We start from the raw sequence: 19,111 nt of genomic DNA, 5'->3' as shown, positions 1-19,111 counted from the left end.
TTTTCACCAAAATCCAGTTACGGCTAACCAGGAACAGAGCACAGCTCATTTCCAATCCACAACTCACCTGGTGTATTGCGCCAGGGTATTGATGACGTCCATGAGTTGTCGTATGCGGTTACAGAACGAGTCAAAGTGTGACATTATTGCCTCCTCGTCAGTGATTGGGACACCGTGACCTTGAACGTCGGCCAGAAGTGAGGATACACCCTTCTTAGGTGAAGTGCCCGTAACTCTAGAGGTCCCACTCAATACGCCTCTATTTGATCTGCAATGTTCAACATATTACATGTATCCTAAGTTACATAAAGTCATTCAGTGCTTAATTGAGCAGCGTTCTGGGTAAACTGGGCTTAATGCTTGTGCTTAGTGTCATCCCAGATTAGCCTGTGCAGTCAATGAAGGCTAATCAGGGACGACACTTTCCACTTTAACGGAATTTGTTTATTTAAGAATGCCTCTTGAACATAACGAAAATTAAGCCTACGTGGAAAGTGTTGTTCCTGATGCACAGGCTTGCACAGGCTAATCCTGGAGGACACTTTATGCACATGCATTAAGCCCAGGTTTTCCAGAACCAGACTCAATTATTTTTACTTAATCTAAAGGCTTTGGTTACTATAAATGGTTTTATTGCTTTAATTTCTGAAAATGTTGTTATAATTTTGTATTTAAAGTACCATTATAAAAGTTAAAGCAACCTTTTACCTTCATTATATAGTGTCAAAATCTTCCTTTGTCATACACATCCAAATATCAATCTTTGTTATGTACATTTCATCAAAAACAAGTAAATATAACACAAATTAACTCATGTTCAATCAGGAACCTCATACCAACAACTAGCATGTATCAACTTCAAATCAAAACAACATTATACAGACATTTAAAAATGTTTCTTGTGCAAAACTCATTCTTTTCTATGCTTGATAGTAACTTCAAAAAAAGTATCTTAGGCCAAACTCATGCATGAATATCTATGGCATCTCTGAACATAAATCACACAAAAAACACTAAACCTTTAATATTTTATAAAGGTGCTGAGCACAATACATTTATATAGAACGTCTGCAATTTTAACATCATACAAGAACAAAGCAAACAAGTAACAACAGAGGACAGCAGTCCAACATAAGGATCTACCCATTAACTCCCATGCTGCTTGATGTGGCTCGCTTGATGAGAAATCGCCTACAAACAGGTTGATCACTTTAGAACATTTGAGCCTGGCTCTTGAAAAATGGGACTTTGTGCATGTGTGTATTGTCATTCCAGATTAGCCTGTGAAGTCTGCACAAGGCTAATCAGGGAGGACATTTTCCGCTCTTATGGAATTTTTTCATTTAAAGGAGGTCTTTTAAAATCAAAATCTCAGCAAGTGTCATTCCCGAATAGCCTGAGAAGATTGCATAGGCTTATCTGGGACAACACTACCCACACACATTCAACCTCACCCACACACATTCAACATCGTTTCCCCAGAGCGCGGCTCACATTTGTTGAGCTTGTCTAAATAAAACAAGTTCTAATATAGGAAAGGTAAGTATAAGTGTTCAGATATGGTACACTGGATCGACTGGATAGTGAAAGGAGCGATAGCACAGTTTAAGGTAGCGCACCTCTAATGATTTCCCGCGATTTATTTTACGATCATTGCCGATCTTCAATGATCGGTTATTTCCGAGAGATGCATTATTTTTTTTTTTTAAGTTCGAATTTTGTTATTTGTTTACGTAATTCCTTTAGAATACATTATTTTCACAATAAATATTGACTTTGATCCAAATATCATCTGAAAAAATACGATTTTGCGATTTCTTCAAAGATTGGCGAGCCTTTTTACCTGTTTAATTATGGGTATCTAATTTAGGCTTGTACAAATGTTAAATTGTCGTGGCCTAGTGGTGAAGGCGATGGCCTGCGAATCTTTTGGGATCTTACCGCGCAGGTTGGAATCCTGCCAACATCGCATACTTTTTGCGACGAGTTTTATTTCTTTTCTAACGTAATTTGATTTAATGTAGCATATATGCTATGTTTTTTGTTTAATATGTTGAAATTTTTATGCACATCCTTCAATTTTTAAAATTAAAACAACGTTATGGCTAAATTGGGTGATTTACTGCTGAAAATACGAATGATGCATGTTGCATTTTTATTTCAAAAAGTAAACGGTAATTTCTTGTCTATTTCTTGGTATTTTTGCTGTATATAGTGTTTCTATAAAAAACTATGTTTAAAATATAACTTTAATGATACTATTTTGAATTTTATGACACTTTGTTTTTAACCAGCCCAATTTTTACTTGGCTGAAATCACTTACACTTCATGGCGCTCTTCCATAGATAAAAATTTGTAAAAAAAAAATGTCTGTAAAAGAATACTTATTTCATCTTGTTTAAATTTTAAACACCTTTACTGCATCTATACACACCAACAGCATGCCCATATTTGGAAATTTGAATGAATTAAGGAACTTTTATATACCCCAGGGGTGAAAAAAAACTGTACAAAAGCTGAGCGTGGGGTGGTTTTGAAAAATACGGGTTTTTTTTTTTAAAAGCATGGAAAGCCTACCTACAAATTTGCATGTAGTTCAGTGAAATGATGCTGATTAAGAAAATAATTAATTAGATTATATTTGGATATGTGCCCATTAGAGGTGCGCTACCTTAAAAGAGGAAGGTTGTTTTAATAAATCCTTGTGTGGGTGTTTGTTGCTCTATAAAATTACTCATTAAGACTTTTATATTTGTAATATTTATTACATTTAGAAAAATGCTATGAAGATCCCTTTAAGTGGTTCATCATTTCTAAGTGGAAAAGTCATACAAACATCAGAGAAAGACTTACATAACAGGTGTACTCATATGAAAGGAACATTTACAGAAAGGCAGTGTACTCATTTGAAAGGAACACTATCAGAACAGGAGTGTTCTTATTCTTAAGGAACATTTACAGAACAGGAATGTATTCATTTGAAAGGAAATCTTTTAAAACAGACATGTTCACATTTGAAAAGAACTCTTAGAGGACAAAGGTGTGCTAATTAAAAGGAACACTCACAGAAAAGGAGTGTACTCATTTGAAAATTCTTGTTGGAATATAAAGTAACCTTGCAAATAGTTTGCCTTACATTACAAAAAAATCTCAGCACATCAAGCATCGAATATCATCGTAATTAAATGTAATTACAGACATTGTTTTTAAAATGGGTAGAATTTACTTTATGGTTTGTAATGTTGTTTCTCTTTTATTCCAGAAACTACAACAAGTACAACAGCAGTATCACAAAACAAGGACTTGGATAATAAAACACAATTTCAACACACTCTTCACTTATGTAAAACATTATTTTAAATCCACCAGAACCAATTTTTTTAATGACAAAACATGTTTGTGTAAGTAGTAAACAATTAATGAAATAAAAAACGTAACACTTGGGCATGGTAAGTTTGGACCTTAGGAGCATGATTTAAACAAATCTTGTTAAGGACACAATAGAATGTAACATACTAAATATTTAACTTTTGGGCCTTTTGTTTAAAAAGACACTTTTATATAATAAAATTTACATAAAAATAAACACACAAACAGAAAAATAAACAATTATTCAAACATGTATGCTCTGCCAAGACAATGGTTTCAAGATATAAAATGAGGGAAATCATAACAGACCAGGACACTCAAACTTTTATTTTGCTATCAGTGTTCTGCCGTGGATGCGCCCTTGCGTCATTGGCGCAAAAATAAAAGATTTGTCCCCACCCGTTTTCCGTATATGGGTCCACGAGCGCACAGGAATTAGTAATAAAAACTAATCAATTCAATTGGTAAGTCGGTAAGGTAATCGAGTGAGTGTGTAATCAAAACGAATTATTTCATTGGACGTGACGTCATTTGCAGCCAATGGTAAATAAACTTTAATAACACTTTATTGCATTGGTAAGTTGAGATTATAACAACCAATCAAAATGGCCGAAAGTGACCGGCCGAAGAAAACAAAATCCATTTTAGTTTTTGTCCTCCGGCAAGTAAAATTAGAAAATATGACGATAATAATAACAACACCCCAACAGAGTCTTCCCAAGTCCCAACATCGTTTAGCAATGACAAAAAAGTCTACCCCTGGCCCTAAACATACGTTCCAAGCAAATTGGCTTCGAAAATTGTCTTGGTCACTGTTTGACAACAACACAATGACATACACTTTGCGCATAAAGCACAAAAAAAACGCCTTTACTATCGGTAATTCTAATTATCGGACAAGTACTTTGACACACAATGCTGAGTTCAATGACCATAAATCTGTTGAAAGTTTTGTGAATATGTTGACTATTGTTTGAAAGTTTTTAAAATATCCATGGTTGAATTAGAATGTTACGTCCTGTGGACTAGCTGTTAGAAGAAAACAAACAAATTTAAGAGTGCAAGTAAAATATAATTAGTTTCTGAAAATTAAATTCTGCTACAAACATATTTCTCTGTCCCCATATTTTTCCTTTTTGTCCCCACTTTTTTAACCCTAAAGGGTCCCTGTCCCCAACAGTAAAAATTCACGGCAGAACACTGGCTATGGAACATTGTAAACTATAAATCTACACGTAATCAACTTGCCTAGCATACATGGGTACATCTACTGGATTTCTCTAATCATACATGTAAATCTTAATAACGGTTAAACCTATTTTTAAGGGTTTAACATAAAGGCCTTTTTGAGACTTTGTTAAATTGCAGCAAAAATGTTAGCTAACATTCTATGCAGAACATGAACAAAGCTAGCGAACATAGTGACATGTATGTGCAGCTAATTACTTGTCTGGGTTGGGTTCAGGCTGTTTGCCTCTGAAAAACAAACATGATGACAGCATGACTAGCAAAGGTCCAAGCATTAAGTTTAGTTTATATCTGGAGTGCTACCTGAGTGGAGATCGAACCCTGTGATTACCTGGTAGCAAACCGGAGACCATATCTACTATATTATTGTATATGTTTCACTCAAGTAAGTCACTTTATATGGCTTTATATGGGAACTTATTATACTTGATTTTGGTGAACTTATTATACTTGATTTTAGTGAGGTCTTAAGGGCCTGTTGGAAACAGGTATTTCATAATTGAGCTTCAAGCAGTTTATTCTTAACAAGGGACAAAATTGTCACAAAACCAGGCTTTCAATAAGAAAAAAAAAAGTCTGATAAAGGGAGACAAGTCAAACTGAACTGATTGTTTATAATTAACCCCCATGGTTTCCAAAAAAATCTATTTTTAGTCGTGGCGACCTTGACCTTGGAGATATTGATGTAATTCTTTTGTGTGCCACACCGTCCAATGATGGTGAACAAATGTGCCAAATGATTTTATCTTCTCACAATGAATGACATAGTTATGGCCTGGACAAGCTCATTTATGGCCATTTTTGACCTTTGAACTCAAAGTGTGACCTTGACCTTGGAGATATCAACGTTAATTCTTTCGTGCGACACACCGTCCAATGATGGTGAACAAATCTGCCAAATGATTTAATCTTCTCACAATGAATGACATAGTTATGGCCTGGACAAGCTCATTTATGGCCATTTTTTACCTTTGAACTCAAAAGTGTGACCTTGACCTTGGAGATATCGATGTTATTCTTTCGCGCGACACACCGTCTAATGATGGTTAACAAATGTGCCAATTGATTTTAAAATATCACAATGAACGACAAAGTTATGGCCCGGACAAGCTTGTTCCATCCGCCCGCCAACCCACCTTACAATGAAGTAATATTGAAAAAAATACCAACAACAAAAAAAATCCCCGAATAAAATTCCTCGTTCCTTATAGAGTTAAAAACAGAGCTACACTCTGGGTAAACAAGCCTTAATGGATGTGCATAAAGTATTGTCACAGATTAGCCTGTGCAGTCCACACAGGCTAATAATGGACAACACATTCCGCTTAAACAGTATTTTTCATCTAAAGGAAGTCTCTTCTAAGCAAAAATCCTGTTTAGTCAAAAATCCTGCGCAGACTTCACAGGCTAATTTAGGATGACACTTAAAGCACATGCATTAAGCACAGTTTTCCCAGAACGAGGCTCAACTCATTCCATACCCATTTATAAATTCTTTTCTTACCGAATTATAAACTCTTTTCTTACAGTGCTATAAACACATTCCTTACAGATTTATAAACTCATTCCTTACAGAGTTATAAACTCATTCTTTACAGTGCGATAAACTGATTCCTTACAGATTTATAAACTCATTCCTTGCAGAGCTATAAACTCATTCCTCACAGATTTATTAACTCATTCCTTACCGAGTTATAAACTCATTCCTTACAGAGTTACAAACTCATCCCTTACAGAGTTATAAACTCATTCCTTACAGAGTTATAATTTCATTCCTTGCAGTGCTTTAAACTCATTCCTTACAGATTTATAAACTCATTCCTTACAGAGTTATAAACTCATTCCTTACAGAGTTATAAACTCATTCCTTACAGAGTTATAAACTTATCCTTGCGGAGTTATAAACTTATTCCTTACAGTGCTTTAAACTCATTCCTTACCTAGTTGCAAAGCTTCCTGTCCCTACAACGCTGCTCATGGACGTGTAATGGGACATGTTCTGGGACTGCCCAATGGAGTCTTTTAGTGTGCGTATTGTCTCGCGGTAGAACCCCTGCAGGGTCAGGCAGGCTTTCAGGCGTCCATAAAGTGTGTCGTCCCCAAGGCCAAGGTCCCGGCCTTCCTTACTTTTGCCTCGGTTTGCCTGTGGAGGATAGGTATTTGGAAGAGGTAATATTTACAAAATATACAGGGGTTTGCATTTGTGTTTTTATTATATGCAAGAGCTTCACATTAATACATGTAGCAACTAACATTTTTGTCATGGTTTATTTATCTCATTCTTTAAAACATATCAATTACCAGTACAAATGTTTTGCTTACCTATTATAATATTTTTTTTCATAGAACAAAAGTTTAGACTTAATCTCACTTAACCTGTTTGCAAACTGACCAAACGAGTTTTAGTTTTCATGTTGGTTGCAATATTGGATACGTCTCTATGTGTATAGACAGTTCCGTAATTGGCCATGCAAAGTTAAACAAATTCCAATCTCATTTTATATAACTTATATCAAATTATCTGAAATTACAAACTTTACAAAAGCCCTTTGAATCAATTTCTAAATACACTTGCTCTTTTATATAAATTAATTAAACCACTAAACATATAATACAAAAGTTCCATAAATCATTATTTTGTGATAAACAAGCAAATTCGTTGAATTGATATCCACCGCTAATATGCTTCTGGACACAAAAGTGTTATATTTGACACTCAAAAAAGCATTTTTTCAAGATACAAAGGGCCATAACTCCGCTATTAACAGATGGTGTACAATGCCATTTGGCGTGCATCATCCTAGAATTCATATATATATATACTCATACCAAGTTTCAATGAAATCCTTCAAAGCACTTCCAAGATATGGCTCCGGACGGACGGAAAGACGGACGGACATCGCCAAAACAATATCCCACCGTCGATGGCAGGGGATAATAACTTGCTGAAGGCAATAAAAAACCAACCTTGAGTTTGGCATCCACCTGACTCTTGAGCAGTTTGATCTTGGGGTCGACGTCTGCGCTGGACGTGTCTCGGTTCTCAATCTCCTCCTGTATGCGCGCCCAGAGCAGGTCGTCATCCTCCATGGTCAGCGTGCAGTTCTTGATGTATTCCTTGCACGCCATCACCAGCTGGTTTGTAACCTGCGATACAAGTGAACATGCATCAATTTTTATTTTTTTATTTTAACATTTTGTTTATTTTTGGCTAATGCTAGGTTTACATCTGGTCACGATTACCACGATGTCCCCGATTCCAGAGCATCGTGGCGAACATAACAGAGCGTGGAGTCGAATCGGGGTGATCGTGGGGGAGCGTAACGGAACGTGGTTGAATCGGGGACATCGTGGGCATCGGGACATATTTAAAATCAAACTTTAATTTCACCACGATTGCCCCGATTCATTTTCTAATCTCAAATCGTAGGTCAAATCGCAGGAGATCGCAACAAAGCGGCTTTGTCGTGGGAGATCTTAACAGGACGTAACGGAACGTGGTGGAGCGTGGAATCCAATCGTGTTGATCGCAACAAAGCGTAACAGAACGTGATGCAAATCGTGGACTCGATCGTAGCAACAAAACGTGCTGATTTCGTAAGGAAGCGTAACATAACGTGGAGTATACCATTTAATCGTAGAGCTCCCCGATTTTTTAGCCTCTGGCTAATTGGGGAGATCGTGGCCAGATGTAAACTTAGCATAATGACAATTGTAACCTGAACATAATTGAACATTATCATGAGCTTTGTTTTAGGAAAACTGGGTTTAATGCATCTTTTTAAATTGTCATCCCAGATTTGCCTGTGAAGTCCACACAGGCTATTCATGCAAGGACGACTTTTTCCGCCTTTTGAGAATTTTTTGTTTTAAGGAAATTCTTTTCTAAACAATTTTTACCAGCATAAAAAAATGCAAACCATTATCCAGATATTCTACAGAAAACACGTTTTATTGTTCAAGCCCATGTGAACATGATCTTTCTTTTACCTGTTGACAGTTGATCTTCATTTCTTCAGGAGGAACCTGCACTCCAATGTAGATGAAAAGGATTTACCTGGGGTTTTGTGGTCTCAACGAGCACACAAAAGCCACAAGACAACTGTTTTATCCACTAACACATGGCAACAATTTTACCCTGTTACACCTTCCCCGCTCCGAAGCAAAGAAATAACAGGGCTCACGCAACTGGGCGACTCGGGCGATTATATCGCCGCGGCTTCCCTGTAATCGCTCTGATCAACAGCACCGGCGATAACCACTTCGCCCTAAAATCTGGCAATTATCATATCCGCAGCGCTATCAAAGTTGCTTCTGTTTATTACCGAATACACGCCAACGTCAATCAACTGACCGAATCGACGAAACTCCGTCCCCTGGCGTAGTAAATTACCTATTGAAAATTGATAAGCAACCATTCACAGCGCTGGTCATACAAGTATTTGGCAGGGTTCTCCCCTGACTAATCAGAGCGTGGGTTACAAACTCCATTTCAGCTAATAGAAAACATGCCGACACCGGGCGAGACACTTTGTTAATTGATGACAATTATCGCATTCAATGTCCCCAAAACAATGTGGATTAAAAGAATGTCGGTCTCTATGTATTAATTGGTATCTGTTCTTGGCAGACAGGTATGTATATTTTATGCTCCTCGCCCGTATTGTCCGTTTTTCAAACCGTGAAAACTTGCTTTTCGCGAGTAGTAGATGGCTTAAAATGGTCCAGGACGGGAAAAGATGAGTTGATGCCGACGAAAAGTGCGAACAATTAACGTATTTCCCCAATTATAACGAATCTTTATACTCATTATCTTGGCCATGATCATTCTGAATCGAGAACTCGGATTGTTAACACAAAATTAACTCGGACTGTTAGCATCAACATACTAAAACAATATCCCAGAAAGAGAAAAATAATGCATTTAATATCAAGCGTACTTTCGTTTGACAACTGATCATGTACGATGTAAATTAAGTTTTAGTGCAGATTCGTTCATACGACACAGGAACACTAACTCCGATCCTTATAAAAAAGACAGTTCCTCTGTCTATCGCAACCGTAAATTAAGTTTTAGTGCAGATTCGTTCATACGACACACGAACACATATCGAATATAATACTTTAAGATACTGGCCTAAACGCATCAAACCCATTTTCGCATGACGCGGCTATGAAAGAGTGATTTGAATGTGTCGAAAAAAATCTAGGTAGATCAATTCCTGCGTCGTTGCGGTAATGTTTGTGAAAGTTGTTATTGTCATGCAAACTCGTTGATTTAATCCAATGTTTAATGTAAGCAAGTGGTTTTTTTTTAATTGAATTGTAAACAAATTGTCGGTTAAAGTCTTCGGAAAATTTGCACTCTGTGTGAATTGACAGTTTGACGTCATCAAAGGATAGCCGCTTCCTGTCTGAAGCAATAATGCGACAAATTTCTCGCCGACATAATTGGCTTCCTTTGTCTAGCAATCAACATGCCGAACTAATCGTGTGTTTGTTCCTCATTGGTAATCGTCCAATTAAATAATAGCACGTGCATAGCTCCGCCTTCTAATCTTTTGCAGACAACGGAGGTGGAGTTTAACGGTTAATTGAGCAAGTGTTTTACGCAAGTTGAGTTCCGATGTGCCGAAATTATTATGGCGGACGCCCGTGTTTACAAAATTGATACACGCATATTTCGTAAATAACGGCAGTGTTTTATTTGATTATTTATACTATTTTGTCTACTTTTATATCGGGTTTGTTTAATATAATTAACATGTTAAACAATATTAATGCGTCACAGACTCGGAAATAAATTTGATGGGGTCGCAATTTTACTGACGCTGATTTTCCTATTGTCTGTAATTTTTTATCCGAAATAAATCTTGCGAAGTCCTTGAAAGTCCGCAAGCTGTACTATAAGTAAAAAAGTGCTTATTGTACTGAGCTGAAGTGCTCAAATTCAAACATACATGTATATATTGAGTTTTATGCTTTGCTCTTGTGTCATATGTATGAACTGATAAATAAGTGCTTATAAAACTGATTTTTCAACATTATTTTCCTATGTTTTATGCTTATATTTTTGTCAGTAATAAATTTATTAAAAGGAATGATTTTATTACTTTAGTTCATACACATTAACAGGTCATGGTTCACAATGGTCCATCAGTGATCGCAAAAGATCCACTTCTCCCTAAAACTGCCTCACTTCTCCCTCTCCAGAGCTTAGAGAGAAGTGACTTCTCCCAAAAATTGGAGTCTAGCTTGAGCCCTGAATAATGACCATATGCAAACTGAATACAAGAAACCGTCGGAGACGGGTGATGCTCCCCGAAGGTTTTTTTGTCACAATATTGCACTATATATTCAGATAAAAGGAAATGTCTTGAGGGCACAGTAGTTGGGGGACAAGAATTTTTTTATAGAAAATTTCAAAGGGCCATAACTCTGTAAAAAATCATCCGACAAGAACCCGCTGATAATATGCACATCTCCTCTTGGTAGTGAAGCTTCCCATAAAGTTTCATTGAATTCCAGTCATTAGTTGCTGAGATATAGCCCGGACAAGAATTGCACTATATGTACAGTTAATGGAAAATTTCAAAGGGCCACTACATGAACTCTGTGAAAAATTCATACGACCAGAACCTGCTGATAATATGCACATCTCCTCTTGATAGTGAAGCTTCCCATAAAGTTTTATTTAATTCTGGTCATTAGTTGCTGAGAAATAGCCCGGACAAGAATTGCACTATATGTACAGTTAATGGAAAATTTCAAAGGGCCATAACTCTGTGAAAAATCATCCAACCAGAACCCGCTGATTTTATGCACATCTCCTCTTGGAAGTGAAGCTTCCCATAAAGTTTCATTGAATTCCAGTTATTAGTTGCTGAGAAATAGCCCGGACAAGAATTGCACTATATGTACAGTTAATGGAAAATTTCAAAGGGCCATAACTCTGAGAAAAATCATCCAACCAGAACCCGCTGATAATATGCACATCTCCTCTTGGTAGTGAAGCTTCCCATATAGTTTCATTGAATTCTGGTCATTAGTTGCTGAAAAATAGCCCGGACAAAAATTGTGCAAGGACGGACACACGGACGGACACACGGACGGACAGACGAAGCGGTGACTATATGTTCCCCCCCCAAACAAATTTGTGGGAGCATAAAAACCAGAACAGCCTGCGAATAACTTACTGACTGTTCAGACTTTATGCTGTTTGCTGCTCAATAGTATCTTAAATTTGGTAATGAAAGCGAAAAGACTTGATTCTAATAACAAAGGTTTTTAATTTAATTTCATTTTTATCAGTGACTATAAACAAGTTAAAATGTGAGTCTGAGTGGTAAAGGCTAATAATTTTAAGGTTACCTTGGTAAACATGAGTCCCAGAAAGCCAGTGCGGGAGTAGTATCTGGAGATGGAGTCCATCTGTTTGACACTATTCACGAGACCCGGGATGGCGTTGTTGATGATCGAGGCAGGGGTGGTATCCATGCTGTACAGCTGGTCAAAGTGACGCTTGAGCGACTCCAGAAATTTCACCTTGTCCTTTGTGTCGTTCATACCGTCTGTGATACTATTGAGGAAATATATAATATAGAAAATTGATGAACCACTGATAACCTTATAAGACTAGTGTTCATCGATAAAGCTAGGTTTAACACTTGAATGGGGAAATTAGTTATTGTGACCTGTGTTTCTTATCATATTGGGAGAAAAAACAGCACTGCCATATACTGAGGAGTGGAAAATAAACCCACGTGTTCTACAGTAAAAAAAATCTAAACTGCTTGTCACTTGTTTGGATTGGTGTTCTCTGATTTGCATGATTTGGATGTGAGATGAGTAGGAGACGTGATACCATTATCTTTCTATGATAATTTAAGTAAAGGAAAAACATACATTATAAATAGCCTTATGACCTCAAACTTAATCAATCTGAAATACTGTCAAATTATTGTGATTAGTGGGACATCAATTTTTGATGTTTTTTTGGAATTACCAAACTAAAATTTTAACACAACCATGTCAGAAAAGTGACCAACACAAATTCCTCTTTTTTCCTCCAAAATCAAAAACAAATTTACATGTTCACAAACAGTCTTCTTTGAAAGTCCACATAATTTTATGTTGACAAATAAAAATGATTTTACTGTAACTACCGGTAGGTTCCATTTTATGATGACAAATATAAATGATTTTACTGTAACTAGGTTCCATTCAAACTATTACTCACGCAGCATCAATGGCCTTCCACTTCTTGAGGAGGCGTGACTTAGCAGTGATGAGGACGCCAATTACGGCCTTGCATTCCTTGCCCTTCAGCTGCTCAGTGATGTTGGTGAGTAGGCGCTGACGACGTCTCCAGCGTTCCAGTTCTGACAATGGCCCCGCATTTGGATCCATGAATCTGGTTTTAAGGACTTTTGCATTATTGCACAAATTCCCATTTTTTAAAATATGGTTAAGAATTTTATTTTAAATGCTTCATAAGGATGAGGGTGGAGATTGGGTATGCTTCTTTAAAGGTGATTGGTTGGAGTAATTTTCTAATGCATATTTGAGAACTAGAAAATGGTTGGAAAATTGTTTGAAAGATGTTTTGAAATGTTTTAACAACAGGAATGCATATTTTTTTAATTATTTCATAAAACTTTTTTAAGCAATGGCTGCCAAATAAATATATGTACCATTAAATACTTAATTGAGTTTTATTTTCATAATAGCTGTTTGTATTTCATAAAATACATATGATGCTAGCCAATATCATTACTTTAACAATTATGAAGGCCATTTTTATAACAAGAGGGCCTGAAAGGCCCAAAGTCGCTCACCTGAGATAAAAAGAAATGACCTGTTCTTTGCAGCCCAAGATATCAATGGAACAAATGTTCTAACCAAGTATCATGAAGAATGAACGACAAATGGCCCCTTGGCGGCCATGTTTTTTTAGCAGAACTGAACCATTTTTTAACTCTTCCAAGATATGTCCAAATTTCATGAAGATTGGGAAAACAATGTGTCTGCTAGACTGTTCACATATTGTCACTATATACATATAAAGAAAACTGCCCCACTCCCTGGTGGCCATGTTTTTTCACTGATCACAACCATTTTCAAACTCGTCCGAGACATCAACATAACTAATGTTTTGACAACATTTCATGATGATTAGGCAAAACATGTGACTTCTAGAGTGTTCACAAGCTATTTTACTATATAAATATAAGGAAAAAGACCCCCCCCTGGCGGCCATGTTTTTTACCAATCCAAACCATTATCGAACTCAACTGTCCTATCCAGGTGTGGTAGTGCGGTCTCCTTCGCTTACGCAAATGAACCGGTCACAGGACGGTTACAAGTTATGCAACTTTGTAAGCAATAATGTAATGCGGAAATATTTATTTAACTCTTATTTCCAGTCAGGATGAATATACTGACTGGTTGTAATTCAATTTACTAAAGGCATTCAGTCAGGGACGCCTAAATACACTCAAAGAATTTATTTATAAGTGAAAACCAAGGCAGCTTTAACAAAAATAACTAATTTTTATTCCAAGAACTGGGAAAATGAAGAACAATGACAGAAAATTAAGAACAGGTACAAGCCAAGTCTAAAGAATCTAAGTATCGTTACAAAAAAGAACAACATACAGCAAATACCTTAATGAATGTAAAAAGAAGTTCAAAATCTGTCAAAAAAACCTGATATAAATATAAGTTACTGTTAGTCTAGAAAGTGCTTCAAAAATCTAGTTTACAAAATAGGTCTAATTTAATCTAAAGAACAAAATTTATGGAGATTAGGAAACTTCAGTGAATCAAATGTAAAAATAAGAAAAATTTACTACAGTTATTGAAATAGAATAGAGTCTTTCTAATTTAGAAATTGCCAAATAAAAATAATCTAAATAATAAGAATAATTTAGAAAATAATGCCAAATTGTCTTATTTCAAAATTCCAACCTTTTTCAAGAGCTGTTAACTTTCAAGAAAGCATCAAGAGATGTTTAATCAGCCCAAACAGCTTATTTTATACAGGTCAGAAGAGATCAATGGCAGAGTAGTCAATTTTCCCTCAGAACAGTGCATTTATCAATGATCAATATCTTCCCAAATTCCAGAGCAGAACTAAAAATAGATAACTGAACCAGGTTAAACAAGCGAGATAAATAATGCATAAATACTGCAAAATCATGTACATGTTGTCTTTCTTTCAGTTATCTCTTAGTTGAAAGGCTTATCATAAGTGTTAATGACTAAAACAGTTATGTTAACAATGAAAATTCTGTGTTATGAAAAATTACATAACACAGTTAATGTCACATAATATTGACATAATAAAACCAAACTTTACTACACAGGAAACCAATGTTCTGACCAAATTTCATGAAGATTGAGCAAACTAGAAAGTTAACAAGATTTTACTATAGCCATATATAGCCATATAAGGAAAAATGCCCCGCCCCTTGGTAGCCATGTTTTTTCAAGCCAAGGTTACCATTTTTGAACTCATCCAACATATTATAGGGACAAATCATCTGAGCAAGTTTCATGAAGATCGGAAAATAAATGTGGCCTCTAGAGTGTTAACAAGGTTTTACTATAGCCATATAAGGAAAAATGCCCCGCCCCCTGGCGGCCATGTTTTTCAACCAACGGACATCATTTTCAAACTCGTCCAAGATATCATTGGGATGAATCTTCTGACCAAGTTTTTTCAGGATCGGACAATAAATGTGGCCTCTAGAGTGTTAACAAGATTTTGCTATAGCCATATATAACCATATAAGGAAAAATGCCCCGGCCCTTGGCAGCCATGTTTTTCAAGCAAACGTAACCATTTTCGAACTCAAGATATCCTTGAAACCAATCTTCTGACCAAATTTCATAAAGATTGGACAATAAATGTGGCCTCTAGAGAGTGAACAAGGCAAATGTTGATGTCGCACAACGCACGACAGACAACGGACGACGGACAAAAGGCGATCACAAAAGCTCACAATGAGCACGTTGTGCTCAGGTGAGCTAAAAAGCACATAATTTGTTTTTGCCAATCACTTATTATGAAAGCATCTGTTAAAGCAATTGTTATTGACAGTGAACAAACAACCAAGAAAGAACTTCAGTAATTCTGTTGATCACAACATGCTGCAGCAAATCATACAACACATATAACAAATTCAATGTTAAAAGTACTGAAACCAGAGCACATGTTTAAGACAAATCATAGCTAAACATATAATTAATACAGAGCAATGTTTAAACATTGATACATGTACTGCACATGTCCCTGATCAAACAGACATAGATACATTCAAAACTTAGACGAAGTAAAACTACTTCAAACGTGTTGTCCTGATTTAATAGTGTATCAATTATAAAAATGAATAAACAAATTAGGTCATTTAACAATGACTTTTTGCAAACCCAACACAGGTACATTTGGAGAAAAGTGTGAAAAAGTAGCTTACATTACAACTCTTATATTAGACGCATTCTGATTCTATCTATGGTTATTTGTCAAGTTTTACCTTTACTATGAATCTATACACACACATTCCAAATCACAGATGTTAATCACTTTGTTACTGTATTCAGTTCTGCAGTCCTTGAAACAAACTTCAAAACAGCGTAATGTATGAAAGACATTTTTTACATCATACATGTATAAATATTATTATAAAACATTGACATTATTTACACAGAATGGTTGAGATCAAATGTTAATTGATTAAGGCATTTCTCTATTGTTCAAAGACTGCATACATAAAGTTAATTCATTGATCACCTTGATCTCTCTGGAAATAGAGCATCCATTTTCCTATAATGTAGCAATTGCATAAATTTGAAAACAAGATATCTTTAAATATGGATTATCAATAAATTATAAAACAAACAATATACAAGTAATATCCAGCATAAAAAAACACACTATACGCAAGTTGATATTTTCTTGCTGGTAACAGGCAAAACTGTTTGTATTGTATTTTCAGTACATAATAAGTGTCTTCTAACCACAAAGTATCTTTGACAAAAAGAACAGTCCTGCATTGGTCTGTATGGACTGTAGAGGCTGATCAAAACATGACTTTACAATTTGTATATGACATGCCTGAATTAATATGCATGCATGCCTTCATGAGCCATTTCTTTCTTTTTCATCAGCCATACCTATCATTTGACCCTTACTTAGACCATTTTGTCCATAACACGCCTCAAATAATTCACACATGACATGAATCATTTAACCACTCATGCATCAATAAAACCATTTATTATATTTTTGTACCAATGATCCTATTTGTTAATATAAGTCTTTTCTCAACAAAAATCCTGTCAGGGCCACGAAAAATTGTGTACATGATTAGTCTGTGCAGATTGCACACGGTTATCTGGGACGACACTTTACCCAAGTATATTCAGCCCTGTTTTCCCAGAGCGCGGCTCATATGTAAGCAGTTGAGTACCATACCTTTCATCCGAGGTATCTGTGAGTACGGCCTCGATGGTGTTCATCCATTCTGTGACCAGTTCCTCATACTGACTGATAAGGGCAGGATCGAGGGCGGCAGCGCGTTGTTGCTTGAAGTCGTTCAAAACAACATGGTCTGGCTGCTTCAGCATCTGTATCCATCAAGCAAACAAAATGTTTAAAATGTATAAAATGACTCTTTAAGGGGGCTTAAAAAAAATCAGTGGGCTTAAAAAAAATCAGTGACTGAATTATTAAAACTAATCACACAATTTAATAATAGGAATAATTCAACCTTTGGCAGATATTAACTATTTTAAAATCGCCTTAGGCTAATCAAATATTATGCATATTGTGATGCATATCATTAATAGTTTTGGTAATTTGAAAAGTCATATTTCCAATTGCAAAAAGTTGTTTTTCCCTAAATTGTTAATCCTCAAAATGCATCGTATGATTTGGTCAAGTTTGTGCCAAAATGCTAGATATTTGACTTTTCCTCAATTTTGATTTCCTTGGCATTCAGTGTTTTTTTTACGAATTAAATATTTGTAATTCCTGCTATCTAGAAAATATTGAACTTGTTGCTTGAACAATATCAAATTAACTGCAAGTATTGCAGCTTATTCTCTCTGAAATGGTATACACAGAAAATGTCTGTTGCACTTTTTGTGTAAAAAACTTAAACATGCACATCGCAAATCACTATATGAACAGAATCATTATTCTGTTGATTTTCAATACAAATAATAAATTAGTGAAATCAAAATTATGAATAACAAGAAGAAAAGGCATGACGCTACCATTTGTTTAGAAGACTGCAGTGAGGCAGTTGATTCATTGAGAGCTGTGAGGAATTTGTCCATGTTGTTCATTAGTTGTGACTGTCCATCTGGGTTACACTCTCCCCAGTCTTTCTGCGCTTTGAGCAGTGGAATATAGACATCTGACAACAGAGTTGTGAGTGTCTCGATTGTATTATGCTTGAGCTCACCACAGAAAATATCTCTTTCCATTCTTGTGCCATCAACATCTTTATCGACGCGGTTTCTCAGAAAATAAAGAATGTTTACTCCTTCCAGATTTGTATCTTTCAGTGATGCAAGCGTGCCTGTTACATGCAATTCTCGGGTTGACAGCACGCCTGTTTCGGGCTTTTCGCAGTAGAAAAACAGTCGGCATGGTCCACTTGCTTTTAAAAACTTGTTTATTTTCCCCAGCGTTATGTCTTCGATGATAAAATCCTCCAACAACGTTGGATTATCATAACCTCCAATCTTGAAAGTTTCTTGGATTTTGCTGGCAATCCACCAATGCCTTTCATCCATTTTGTCGGTTATTACTTTCTTGCGAACATATAAAGTGACATTTACGTATTAAATCTGGCTTTATTGCTGTGTTTCAAACCGACGCTGACTTACAAAACTTTTGCAATGGCAGTCGCCATTATTGTTGTTGGTAACGACGGTTACCCGGATGAAAGCACCTGCTAAATAATACTGTGTCGTCACATTAGCATTGTATTAAGGGTTACAAAGCACTATCTTACAAAAAATAACGACCAAAAATTTATATACTAAGATGTGTTAGAAAATATCATCTGAATGCTAAACCATATCATCTGAATGCTAGACCTATAGAATACATGTATTCTTCAGGTCTTTGTATTTTCTAAAGTAGACAATTAGACAAAGTACCATAACTCAGCCAAAACTGGTCTCAGTCGCTATTGTTTCCTTCATGATCATCTACCCTAACAGAAATGAAAAGGTTGCCGCTATGTAGCCACAATGTTGCGGCTACAAAGCCGCTACCTTTTTTTGTAGCCGCAACTACTAGCCAGAAAGTAGCCAATAGTAGCCGCTAGCGGCTACGGTGTGGCAATCTCATGACTATTAGTAGCCGCTAGCGGTTCTTATAGCCACTAGCGGCTCATAGTAGCAGCTAGCGGCTCATAGTAGCCAGAAGAGGGCCAGAACATATTCTTGTATCAAAAAAAGTGCAATTATGAGCCA

At 36.1% G+C, this 19,111-nt stretch overlaps 1 protein-coding gene across 1 annotated transcript in view; it reads right to left on the bottom strand.

Moving 5' to 3' along the window:
* The window catches only part of LOC127852659 (uncharacterized), a 45,445-nt gene extending 26,888 nt beyond the window's left edge, over window positions 1-18,557 (bottom strand). The window contains exons 1-8 of the mRNA XM_052386610.1: window positions 17,900-18,557; window positions 17,097-17,248; window positions 12,858-13,031; window positions 11,990-12,197; window positions 7,586-7,765; window positions 6,559-6,761; window positions 4,817-4,846; window positions 68-268 (exon numbers count right to left, since the gene is read on the bottom strand). Coding sequence (XP_052242570.1) covers window positions 68-268; window positions 4,817-4,846; window positions 6,559-6,761; window positions 7,586-7,765; window positions 11,990-12,197; window positions 12,858-13,031; window positions 17,097-17,248; window positions 17,900-18,424 — 1,673 coding nt within the window. The 5' untranslated portion in view covers window positions 18,425-18,557. The remainder of the gene's footprint in view (window positions 1-67; window positions 269-4,816; window positions 4,847-6,558; window positions 6,762-7,585; window positions 7,766-11,989; window positions 12,198-12,857; window positions 13,032-17,096; window positions 17,249-17,899) is intronic.
* Between the last annotated feature and the right edge of the window lie 554 nt (window positions 18,558-19,111).

Source organism: Dreissena polymorpha, chromosome 12, assembly GCF_020536995.1.
Source record: "Dreissena polymorpha isolate Duluth1 chromosome 12, UMN_Dpol_1.0, whole genome shotgun sequence".
NCBI classification, from domain to species: domain Eukaryota; kingdom Metazoa; phylum Mollusca; class Bivalvia; order Myida; family Dreissenidae; genus Dreissena; species Dreissena polymorpha.
The sequence above is the reverse complement of the archived record's forward strand: the minus strand, read 5'-3'. Positions and strand labels throughout refer to the sequence as shown.